At 35.9% G+C, this 13,238-nt stretch overlaps 1 protein-coding gene across 1 annotated transcript in view; it reads left to right on the top strand.

The window, feature by feature from the left end:
* DCN (decorin) overlaps window positions 1–13,238 on the top strand; it is a 39,708-nt gene that overhangs the window by 17,617 nt on the left and 8,853 nt on the right. Inside the window, exons 3-4 of the mRNA XM_075496887.1 lie at window positions 3,287–3,399; window positions 12,967–13,180. Coding sequence (XP_075353002.1) covers window positions 3,287–3,399; window positions 12,967–13,180 — 327 coding nt within the window. The remainder of the gene's footprint in view (window positions 1–3,286; window positions 3,400–12,966; window positions 13,181–13,238) is intronic.

The following is a 13,238-nucleotide window of genomic DNA, read 5'->3' as shown; positions in this document are numbered from 1 at the left end:
TGGAGGATGTACTAAACTACTTAATGATAATGCAATGTCTCTCCAGCACCCAGGGTTCATGCTGTACTCCTCTATGCTTTACTCTTCAAAGCTCAGACAAGTCACGAGAAAAATCAAATGTAATTTCTATAGCTGTTTTCTGAAACTTTTTTAAAAACATCTTCAGGAAATGCGTAACAGAATATACATGATATAGGTAATAAAACAAGCTTAACACTTTAAACGATGGCAATTATATTCTTTGCATGCACAGCTAATTATTGTATTGTACATCCTTCTACTTTCTAGTACAAGATAGGAAGCTTTTATAAGTCACTTTTCACAAATGGATGATTACTAAATTTGTCTGATTGTTATAATATGAAACATTTAAAGTTTACCTTCATTGCTCTGAGAAATTATCAGTTCTACCTTATTCACGGATAACACTTGAGCTTTTAGGAGCTGACATGTGAAGCTTGAAATGTACAATTGGAAATTTAGTTTGAAGTTTAGTATGTGGGAAATTATCCCTTCAGTGGCAATCCAAGTGTTCTTACAAAGTATGTTCCAAGGGCATCACGTAAAGGGCAGCTGTATAGCTCTCGTGCCCCAGTTTCTGCCTTAAGAACTTTTTTAAAGATACCAGTCTACTAATATAAATGTACTGACAACCAGAACATAGTAATATTACTTTGAATACAAATAATTAAACCATCTCTTGTATTTATATGTGAAAAATGCTATAAAAGTTGCTAGACTGTAAGAACTTCTTATAACAAAATTATGATCTTGAAAAAGTAGTGCTTTTTGGGAAAGAATTTTTAGTTGCTGACATCATTCCTGTCCGCTGAGGACAGAAACCGTCCAAAGACAACCAACATACAAATTATATGGTATCACATTTTTATATATTTGGAACTCTAGTTCTACACTTCTGAAAGTAATGAGGGTTTTGCAACTGCCTTCAGTAAAAATGAAGTCCATGCCTGAATGAGGAAAGGTTATTTTAGTAATATGAAGAATCTTAATCTGTATCATACCTTCACGCGCTGAATATCAGTAAGGTAAACAGGATGAGTTGTGAGCTTTGGCTCTTGTCATTTCATGTACAGTAGAAGCTTTTACTAATTCATCCCAGGCTGGATGATTGTGCTTTTTAAAACTTTTAGATGCTGGTGTGATTAAAACTCAGCCAGGTTAATCCACATTGTACTCAGTTTTAATAAATATCAGATCCAAATATTTTAATAATTTTTTTAGCGAATGTTAGAGAACTTATGGGTGAGAAAATAAATTTGAAAGAGTAGCTAGGATGTTTTTTAAATTAAGAAACCAAACTTTTCTAATGGTAGAACAACAGAATATGTTCTATACAGACTAATATTATCAATTCAAAAGTAAGATTAAAAGCAGCAAACACTTTTCAAAAGTTTAGGTCTCCTGCACCCATGTATAGATAACTAAACCAGCAATCTTGTTTCCAGAATTTTCTAAGCACCAAACAGCAGTAACAGACACCAGTGGGATCTGTGAGATGCTCAACACTTTGGAAGATTCAGACCAGGCACCTAATGAATTGGAGGCCTCATCTGCATGCAGATATTTTTAAGAATATGGCCAAATCTGTAATGAATTCTTAGTGCATCACTAATTGTAGTAAAAAGTTCCAGTACATATCACTGTGGCCTCTCTAGATTTTATGGTAAGGTTTTATAGTCGTAACTATAGAATAGTGCTCTTTATGTAGGTTAAAAAGATTAAATATGGTACCAAACATATACTTCTTTTCATGATTTGCCATAATCCTTCCAAGTAAGAGCCAACCATTTTTATCTCTCTATATATATATATTCTAAAAATGATTGAAAGAGACAGGATTGTGCTTAACATTGGATTTTGAGAGAAACCTACATTCCAGGTGTGAAAACACTTACATTTGTGATGAATGTTAAACCACACAGAATCACAGAATTGTTGAGTTTAGAGGTCACCTCTTGAGATTGTCTAGTCCACCAATCTGCTAAAACAAGGTCAGCTAGATCAGGTTGCTTAGGAATGTGTTCAGTCAACTTTTGAATATCTCTAAGGATGGAGACTCCGCAACCTTTGCAGGCAAAGCATATCTTATCTCTGAGCAAGCATATCTCACTGTGTTTGCAATGCCATGCTTGAGATTAAAATATATAGGTTTAAAAAGGTAATATATATAGGTATATATCTTTCATCTGAGAACAATATCATGCAGTCCACCATCATACTGGGGAGACACTGGCAATACTTGCAGAGAGATCTTTCCCAGGAGGGTTCAAATATAGCTTCAGAAATATTTGTTAAAAACTTTACTGGTAAAAAGACTGTTCTATCCAGAGAAGTCCACTTCTGTTAGATGCCCATATAGAGACTTTATTAGTGTCTATAAATTTTTCCTACCAACCATTCATTTAGCATTTCACATTCTGTTAAAAAAAAAAAAAGACTAGTTAGGAAAGAACATTTTAATTTTGTGGTAAATCAGAATGACTATAAAAGATTTGCTCTATTCCAAGTCACAGTATGAAAGGAAAGCTGGGTAAAGCAAGTGTTATTTAACACTAAATAATTTCATTTCCATGACTTCATCGGACTTACATATCAGCTATTCAGAAAATAGTCCCAAAGAGAGTCTTTAATTTAAACTGTCTGATGTTCTTTTGGCAGTTGTAGTGAAACCAAGAGATTTGTTCTCCAGAAAACTTGGACATAGTTTCAGATGAAAGAAAAGGGGGGAGGTGGATTGGGGTTTTTTTAAGGTGGACTTTACTGCAAGTTACTCAGTTACTGTCAAACAAACAGTATTTTTTCTGGAAATGATTATAATTAACTATCGTACTTCTTTCAAAAAAGCCTACTACCTTTTAAATAGCAGGAAATGTTCTCTGTCCACAAAAGCTAACACACAGTGAAATTAATAAATACCATACCTCTTTCTGAAAGCAATTTTTATTCACACAATTCAGTGGAATTAAACGTGTTAGAAATAATTTTCCCAAACTCAATCCTTTGCTTCAAGCTATAACTCAGATATAGTCTCAGAAAAGGGCATAATGGAAATGTGAATAAATAAATTTTGATTCGACATAGCAAAATAAAACTCCCTTTGACTGGCTGGAGACAGAAATACTTTCAGATAAGTCTTCATAAGCTTCTTCAGGAAATGAGTTCTAGAAATGGTGTTTACTGAAAGGTAAACGCTGCTAAGAAAAGTACTGACCCCTATGTAAAGTTTCTTTCAAAGTCAATTGTTTATTCTTTTCACTGTCCCTAGGTCTGGAAAAAGTGCCAAAAGACCTTCCTCCCGACACAACCCTGCTGGACTTACAGAACAACAAAATCACTGAAATTAAAGAAGGAGATTTCAAGAACTTGAAGAATCTTCATGTAAGTGTATAAATGAACTAGCATTTGCCAAAAGAAAAATGGGGAGAAAATGTGGTTTTGGCCTGGTACTCAGGTTTTTAAGGAAAACTGATGAAATACTCTGTGATCTTCCTCCACCGGCCCAGACTATTTATTTCCTTTCCCATTCCTCTCCTGCAAACTCTCTTCTCATACCACAGAAGTTTCTCGTCTCTTTTCAGCTCTTCATACCTGTCTCCTGTCCATTCAGTTTCCTGCTCTGCATCATAACTTCTCTCACCTGTTTATTTATGTTTTCAGTCCCTTTGGCACAGTGACTTGGTTATTTCTATTTCAAAAGCAGATCCATCTCAGCCCTGCCACCTCACTCACTTATTACTGTATTCCTTCCCCTCCCACCTCTGAGCTCACGGAGATTTGTATATACCATGTTTGCCAGCAGTTTTTCTGTACTAATTTTAGTTCAATCAATCTTCTGCCCCCTGCACTACAACAAAATTGTGTTTTTGCAATAACCTTCTCCTAGCAAAACTCCATCCTCATCCTCCTTTACCTGCCAGTCTCTTCCAACACTGCTGTCTGTTTTCCTCTTTGCTGAAATATTTTCCTTCCCTGGTTTATGTGACTGCCTTTTTTTCTGGTTCACCTCTTCTTTTCCAAGTTTCCATCAGACAACTACTTTCCTCTGTTTCCAAATTTTTGTTTCTCTGTCTGAGGTCCTCCTCCCTGATTTCTATACTTTTAACCAACATCTTAAAATTCATACCTCATAGTCTTGCCTCAATTTTGTTGAAATCTTTCTTTCTTTCCAGATCAGAAAAAGGCTATTACTTCTCTGCCTTTGAAAGTAATACCCTGACTCAGGCATATTTCTGAAAATATTATTTTTCTAGCCTTTAACCTACTCAATTTATTCTGTCTGTTATTCCATTTGATCCTTTTTGAGCATAACCAATATAAACTACTTGGCTTTGCTTTCCTGGCCCTTCACGGCCTCTTTCTATTCTCTTGTTTTCATTTACAACCAAGAAGCCAGCTCCCACCTTTTATCCATTTATGATGCCAATGCCATCACCAAAACAAGCACTGTTCCAAACAAGAATCTGCATTCAGCCACTCATACTTGGAAAAAAAAATTCCATAAACATTTATCTCCTTAATTACTTCCAAATTCCCTCTTAAATTTTTGTTTTAATGCAACATCAAGAAAAAAAGTTTTAAAAAATTTCTAGGAATAGGCACAATGCCAGTCTGTCCATAGTGGAGGGAGTTGCATGAGTAAATCATGATGAGGTTCATGTCATCTAATTTTAGCATAGGTGTCTATACTTGAGCTACTTACATAGATAACCTCTACAGTCAACAAAGAGAAGTAGGTGCTTCTACATCACATTTCATCTGACTTGGTTTTAGAATGAGATGACTTGTGCCCCAGATTTCTTTTTCAACTCTTCTGCTTGGCTACTGAACAGATTCGACACCCTAATTCCTGCCCACTTGTTTTGGTTCTATTCCACCTTGGAGAGAAGTCCTGTGTTTTCAGTGAAGATCACCTGCAAGGTGCTAAAAAAGAGAAAAGTCTTGTCAGTGAAATAATCTTTTTGCAATCCTTCTTCATGACACTGCATGAAATGAGTCAGAGCATGGTATTGCGGATGAAAAGCACTGCCCCAAGTGACTTCTGCCTACTTGGCACTCAGCTCAGGTCTCTGTTCTACATCCTGCTGTGAGTTAAGCTCTTGTGAACTATGTCATCTCATTGAGGTTAACTCTATGGATTTTTTTTTTATTTCTTTTATTACAGCAGATATAATTTAATAGTGAATTAAATAGGTAACTCTTCAGGGAAGAGGTTATTTGTTTGTGTTGCTCCCAAAAGTATCCAGTACATGCTTAGGGACCAGTGGAAATCATACGGAAGAGTGACAATAGTAACATAAGTTTTAACAAATAACCTTCAAAACAAAGCAGTTTTCCTGGATTTACTCAAGAACAATAAATGATCCTCTCATCTCTTACCCAAAATAATAATTTAGCCATGCAGTACATTTATATAACTAGGCTCCATCATTACTCTCAGCAGGCATCATTCTTCTTCTTGTGTAATATCTGGGAATGATTCCCATTCCCCACCTTGCAATTAAATATTCTTCAGAGTCATCATGAAAGAGGAATATCATTTTTAGATAAATATAACTCAAAAGCTTTGTTGTTGACAGAGCCCCATTGTCACTTTTGTTTTAAGGAGATATATGTGTGTGTGATGTATATATATGTGTGTGTGTGTGTATCATGTATATGTGTTTTAATCATATTCCCTGATGAATATGGCTTGTGTTAACATTACACTTGACAGAATGATGTTCAAAAGTTTCTAGACTTCCTAGACTTTACTGGACTTTCTTATACTCTACTAAAACAGGAAGATTTACATAAATTGTATTATTATTCCAGAATCTAAAATTATCAGGAACTGCAGTTAACATCTTGCATGAAGTGATCATTTAAGGGAACAATTCTTTAAATCCCAATTTTCATAGATCTTGAAAAATATGGTCAGTATATTCAGTTTATTCCTTTTGAATATTCCTTTTAAATTCCTTCCGAAATCCTATAGACATCACCAGCCAGAGGTGTAGAGATTTTCATGAGCAAGTTGGGTTGAACCTAAAGTTCAACTTGTACTAAAAAACAGATGAAGTAAGGAGAAAAGAAAGGATCTACCTAAAACTCACCTGTGGCTTCTCTTTCAGCACAAATGTAACTGTTTATGCTCTGAGTGCACAATACACGGAAATAGAAATGAAAGAGAAATTAGTACTTACAAAAATATTCATTGTATCAGAAAATTTTCCTAAGTAAAAGAGCAGTTGAAATTTGCAGCTGTGGAAATATGGCAAGCAATTAGAAAAGGGTGCGACTAAGGGAATATTTATCTGCAAATAGTAGATGCCTGCCAGAAAACACCAGAGTCAACAGTTTTGGTGCACTTGATATTTTTATAGTTTTAAATTTATCCAGGAAAAAGTGGCTAAACTATTAATGTTGTACTATAAAAACTCAGTGAGACTTCACACTATTTAGAAATGAAAGATAAGATATATTTTTTACCAGAAGACTTGGGAGAAGAGGGAAAAAATTGAAGACAGTCTTTTTTTAGGGCCGATGACTGAGTTTTGCAGTTTCAGAAAACTGTCTGATATTATGTAAAAAACTTGCTTATGATTTAGACCTGTGGCAAAACAATCAGAGAGGTGCTATTGGAAAAGCCAGGAAAAAAAATCTTCTGTGAAACTGTCAGAATTTTCCAGGCAGACTTCTGGATAGAGTACAGTACTTTGACCCCATGGACACAATAAAGAATCCAAAATACTACATGAGTAAGCCCTCATGCAGAGTGAAGGAGGAGTCTACAAAAACAGCACATGGAGTTGTATGATGTGTGGCAAAGCCAAAGCAAACCAGCATAATGCCTGGCACTTGGAAAAAGAGGTAACAGAAACTACTGTGTATTAGATCACTATAAGAACAGCACAAACAACAAAATAGTGACTGCATGCTTTTCCAATAGGAATTTTTCAATGGCACAGTGTTAGTACAGCAAAAGAAGACAAATGTGCCATTGGCCTGAAATCAAATGGAACATTGCTTAATTTAAGCTGGCAGAACTATGCAAAGCCATGGTTGCGCATACAACAGTGGTAAATCCAGTTGTATTTATACTGAAAGAAAACACCTGCCCGAAAGAGATAAAAGATTTAGACTTGGGACTTAAGGTTATGACCATATCCACACTAAGGGATTATCAACACTAAATGTATGGGCAAATAAACTGAAACACTCTTTTTAATAATATCAAGTGGAAAAATAATGTATTGCATTAGAAAAGTTTCATGCACACTTTTTTTTTTTTTTTTTTTTAACCAAAAGAAGGCTCCCTGTGGAAGGACAAGAGCCCAGATTAACTGAAGAAAAGTCTGGGAACATCTTCCAGGGATACAGAAAAACTTCTCACAGATCAAAAAATATTAATGAAAGAACACAGTCTTCTGATGACTCATTATAGCTTCAGTTCCCTTTTCCCAGGCATAATTAAAAGAGAAGTTAAGGAAACATATGCTCTGCAAATCACAGAATGAAGAATCAGTAACCACTGGCATACTGTAAAAAACCAAAGGCAGATACCTCTGTCCAGTTTCTACCTCTGAACTCAATTCCCACTATCATCAATGACAGACATTCTTAACAGGACTGAGAGATACCTCTTTTTATTTTTTTTTTTCCCACTTGGTGCAGCTGTAGGTTTCCAACAAATATTCTGAGAAAAAAAAAGTGAATCTTTCTGAAATGCAGCAGTCCCTTAGAGGGCTGTCATTTCCTCAGACTCTCCTTTGCATTGTGCTTAACACACAATGAGATTTTCCACTGAAACAAGCATGCAACACACCACATGCATGCAGAACATTTTTAATGTGCAGAGGGTAAAGATCTTTTCCTGTGAGGAAAACAACAGAAGAAAATACTTTGAGGTCCGTAAAATTCTGGAGAGAGTCAGCATACTAAGCTAATGAAAAAAGGAAATTTTATGGTATACAACAATAAAATAAACAAGTAAATTGTGATAAAATGAATGACCAAAATGGTTGCCTCAGTAGACAAGGACAGGGTTGAAAGATTCTCTAGAACTCCAGAGCATTAGGATTATTTTTTGCTGGAGTAGGAAAATGTAGAGCCAGCTGCTCCCTGGTCATCTGTGCAAGTCATGTTACGCAAGAGTTATCAGTGAGAGCTCAAATGCCATGCAAATCAGATCTGCAGCAGGCTCCTTGGCTTTGTAGGGTTATTCAGCGTGGTACTGTGGATGTGATCAAACTGCTTTCCACAATCTTCTCGCGTTTATACTGACAGGCTGTTGTTTCAGTGCCTTGCCATCTCCTTCCCTCACAGGTCATTCATCACTTCCCTATTGTTTCTATGTCATCCCTTTTTCCTTGTCTTTCTTAGCTATGTCCAGTTGATCCTAGTTTGGTAGGTTTACTACCAAACCCTACCAAAGAATTTAAGTAACAACAAATAAAGAATAATTACAGCATCATGTTTTTTATACCTTTATCCTTTTCCTTCCTTAACTATAGATCGTGTGCTTTTCAGAGAAATAACATCTGGAATTCTGTTCAGAGACCTCCTTGGATTCAGAGGCTCTTGGTTCCTTCAAGTTTACCAAAGTTTATGATTTTTTAAATTAATTTTAAAAAGAATACTTATTTTGTAGAATTCTGTCTCCTGGTGTAACACAATTAGAGAAGAAAGTCAAGTTCTGTTTTATATTTTTTGTGTTCTTTATTGTGGTTTTTTTTTTCTAAGTGTACATCCAGTCCTAATAATTTGGCAGAAAAGCTTGACTATATGTCCAGGTTATGAGTATGACTTAACGACTAAAAACATAAGGCAAACAAAAAGGACAAAATTTATTATTATTTTTATTTGGATGCCTGACTCCTGAGCTTACAACTCTTAAGGCATTACTGTTCCTAGCAGAACTGTAATAAAACCCAGGTAATAATGTAATACATAACCCAGGAAATTAAAGAAATTCCATCGGGTCAGCAGATTGACTTTTCAGTTTAAACCCTGAAGGACACATGCATCATTAAAGATTTGATGTTAGGTAAGAGTACCATCCCCAGCTGGCAAAACAGATGTATCACCATGTATTATGGCTGATAACAATTTGCTGATCATTTTACAGTTCACTTCTGATTTTGGCAAGGCTCTCGCTTCAAACTATTCTAAACTAAGACGAACAGAAGTAGGGATGAAAACCCCTCAGAACAATCCCATGAGATTCTCACATAATGCAATTACACCAAAAAATACAATCCCCTGCTCCCCACCCCCAGACGGGGCAAAAATTCTAAGTTTTGGTAATCCCAAGAAGAACAACCCTATGCTAGTTCTTACATGATTGCCACAAACTCCCTCTGCAGTTTGTCAGGGTGTATTTTGACAAAAGCCTGCCAACAAGTGTTCCAAAATTTTCCTGAATTGTGAATCCTCCTTTGTGTTTTGGGAATAAATATTTGAGGTAGAAACCAGGCCAGAGGGAGCTAAATGGCCAGACTCCCACTGACTTCAATGCAGCCAGCATCTATTCCTGTCGTACAGTGATTTTTTTTTTTTTACCCTGACTACACTAATACCAGAGTTGTTTCAGTAAAAAGTAAGCCATCTTTAGAGCAAAGGTTGGATTTATTTTCCTCTCTGAGCACCGCTTAAACTTCTGGTCATGATAAGGTGGTCTGTAGATATTACCACAGTGCAATATTATAACAGAGTCAATGTTTACCGTGCAACATTTACATGTTATGTATGACAAGGGAAAAAGGCTTTATCTCAGGAAAATGAGGATGGAAGCTAATTTTTCTCTTATCCATAGGAAATTGCTATGAACCCTCGAAGCCTGACTAAGTGATGTCTTTAATACTTGATGTATTTGTGCCTCTATATTTTTTCTTTCTTTCTTGCCTTTTTTCTTACCTATGGCTAAATATCCTCACACCCATACCAGGTCATGTTGAAAGCTGTACATTCATGTGCTCAGCCTTTTGTATTGTGAATTGGTGATATGCTTCAACTCTTTTTTTCTTTTTTTTTTTTTTTTTGGGGGGGGTGAGAAGTACATTTATTTTAAAAGAAATATCTTTTTCCCTCCACTAAAAATGGAAGTGTGGAAGAAGATAGATTTTTGAATACAAGTATCAATTCCTGTGGCTCTGTTCTAGGCTGTCAGATTTTTGTCAAATCATTTCATACTAGCAGCATCACAAGTGCTACCTGTGGCCAAGGGCTCCAGCACTTTCAGCACTTTCAGGCTGACCCTTATTTTTCCTTCTGAGTACTTCTTGCCCTGTACAAAATTTTTATATGTCCTTTAACCAGATGAATATAATGCTCTGTCATGCCATCTGGGCTTTATTCAGGATAGCTAGTCCATGTGGCATGTTTCTGCCTAACATCCCTTCCTCAATAGCACTGCCTGCAGATGTTTTCCCTAGGTTTTTCTCCTCTAGTTCCTGTTTTCACTGACCTCTAAATTCCCCTGAGTTTTTAATTCTATTTTATTTTGTTTTGTTTTAACTTTTGTTACATGCAAACCATACGGGGCACATTCTGAGGAAAGTAAACAGCATTGCTCCAAGGCTAATAACTTAGTTCTTTAAGTCTTGCATATAATAGAGTTATTGTGAAGTGGGAAAGGAACCCAGGGGTATGGCTTGCCAGGTGCTATGCTGGTGTGTTATCCTCATCATTTGCTGTTGCTCTGGGAGACAGTAAAACTTCTCTTGCAAATTCTGAACTGTGGGGTTATTTTTTCTTCTTTACAGCTGCATAACAGTGTGGAAAAATAATGCAGGTTTAAAATACTGGGAGCAGGGACTTGCAGAGCAGGGTGTAAGTGGGAAATGATATTCTGGTACAAAAAAGTTGAAAACTACAGGCTTGTGATACCTTCCCACTTTATACATACGTTCCCACTGTGAAATCAGTATTTTTAAACATACCTTTGATAGATACCATCATTTCTAAATGAGACACTTTCTGAATGTTTGAATAAAACAACAGTTCTGTGTGTTTCCCCAAGATAACATGATCATATTCAGGAGAAAGCACTGGCAAAGCAGAACAGATTCATCCTAGATACCTAGATAATTTCTGGTTTTGGTCAGGACTATCAGTTCTGCTCTGAAGAGCTGTAACAATCCCCTTAACTTCAGCTACTCTGAGAATATTTACATTGCGGTGCCTAGTTGAATGTATACCTATCTGTTTCCAGCAAGAAATATTTCACATCAGATCATCAGCTGTGATAATCATAGCCCAAACACTTTTTATCTAAAAAGCAACAAAGTTAAAACAAATCAAATAAAAAAGAAAAAAAGATAAGGCAGACTTTTAGCTGAAATAAATGACCAGGCAGTACAAAGCAGGATGCAGGATAAAAATTTCAAGTGCTGATAAGATGAGTCTAAACTCATTGAATGTTGACTTAGAGTTCTATGGAAAAGAAATCCATGGTAAAATTAAGAAAAAAAAATCTAATTAGCAGTAGTACATTTAATTATTCAGTTATTATGATAAAAACAATGAAAGAGACTCATCTGCATAATTCAAGCTGTATCCCTCATAAGAACTGGATTGTTTCCCATACCCTAATATTGTGCAGGTAGCTGTATTACACTACAGGCAGAATCTACATCTGTATCACAATTCTGGCAATGATGACTCAGGAAACCACACCCCATGTGTACCCCATGTGTTATCATGGCAGTTCTTATAGCTCAGGCTCAAATAAAAGAGAGTAGGGGCCATGGCTCCCACTGACCAACATATTTATTTTGGGAGAGGCTTATTGTTAGGGAAATACTCTGCTGAACTGTGAGTGACCTTTTCTACCTCCTCTTGCAAATGTGTTATTGCTAGCTAGCATACAAAATTAAAACCAGACATGCTCAGCTTTACATGTACTCAGTGAAACCATATATACAGAACGCGCTGCTTGCTTTGCTCAGGATGATCTGCAAGAGGAGTCCATTAGGGAAAAGACATACATCAAATACCATTTTAAACTATCTTCTCATCTCTCTTTCAGTTCCCATGATGGAGAGGTGCTATCACACATGCCGATACATTTCTTGGCACTGTTTTAATATTTAACTTATTGTGGAAAGAGTTGAATGCTCAATTTTCTTCCAAGAAACAGACTAAAATGTAATTCTGAAAATACTAAAAATGCACTGGATGTTAACTATATAATGTGCAATATAAAAATTTGTGGTTTAGCAGCAACTGTTGTCTTCTGTTTCTGAAAATACCATAATGGAGTTAGTGAACAAAGATGTTATATAGCTATTCTCTAGTAATAAATTTAGGTAGCTATTATATCTATATTTATACAGCCCATTCTACCTAATTCACTGCTTCCCTTCCATACCAAGTTATGCTTACCAAAAAAACAGCTTATATCTCTGCAAAAATTAAGTTATTATCAGACAGAAATCTAATAAGTGTAGTCTATAAGAATAACAGGAAAGAGGTGATGATATGCGTATTTTTATTAAGCTGGGTTGCACCTTCACTGTATTGAGTCACAGAATTTTCTGTTCAGGAAAAACTGCTTAGGATGGTTGTGTGATGATGGATAAGGTATAAAAGTATCCTCAGAATAAACAAAATCAGGAAAAAAAAGCAAATAAACCTGATAATTTTAGTTTTATGTGAATGTCTTGTTCTTCAGAGCTTTCAAATGGAAGGGTTGTACTTATTCTTAGGCATAAACTATTGATGTTAACAGAAGCTGCATATACCTCAGCAATGAAATAACACTTGTATTTTTTATGTAGGCCTTGTTTATCTTTCACTGTTTCAGAAGCTTTTAATCTATTTCTTTTAGTACTGCATTGCATTTTCTTCAGCTCAATAGATTGGCCATCAAAAGACACTAGAAAAGAATAATAATTTTTAAATGTTTCATTCCTAAAATAATTTCCCTAGTGATCATCTGAGATCTCCTTCATTATTACTCCACAGGCATTGATCCTTGTTAACAACAAAATCAGCAAAATAAGCCCGTTAGCTTTTGCTCCTCTGAAGAAACTGGAAAGACTTTACCTGTCCAAGAACAACCTGAAGGAACTCCCAGAAAACATGCCGAAGTCTCTTCAGGAGATACGGGCTCATGAGAATGAGATCTCCAAGTTGAGGAAAGCTGTCTTTAACGGACTGAATCAAGTGATTGTCTTAGGTACGAGCATGAGAAATTATAACAAAATCAACTCAGTGTTTTTTCAAGATGTTCTTTT

This window comes from Mycteria americana, chromosome 1, assembly GCF_035582795.1.
Source record: "Mycteria americana isolate JAX WOST 10 ecotype Jacksonville Zoo and Gardens chromosome 1, USCA_MyAme_1.0, whole genome shotgun sequence".
Taxonomy (NCBI): domain Eukaryota; kingdom Metazoa; phylum Chordata; class Aves; order Ciconiiformes; family Ciconiidae; genus Mycteria; species Mycteria americana.
The sequence above is the reverse complement of the archived record's forward strand: the minus strand, read 5'-3'. Positions and strand labels throughout refer to the sequence as shown.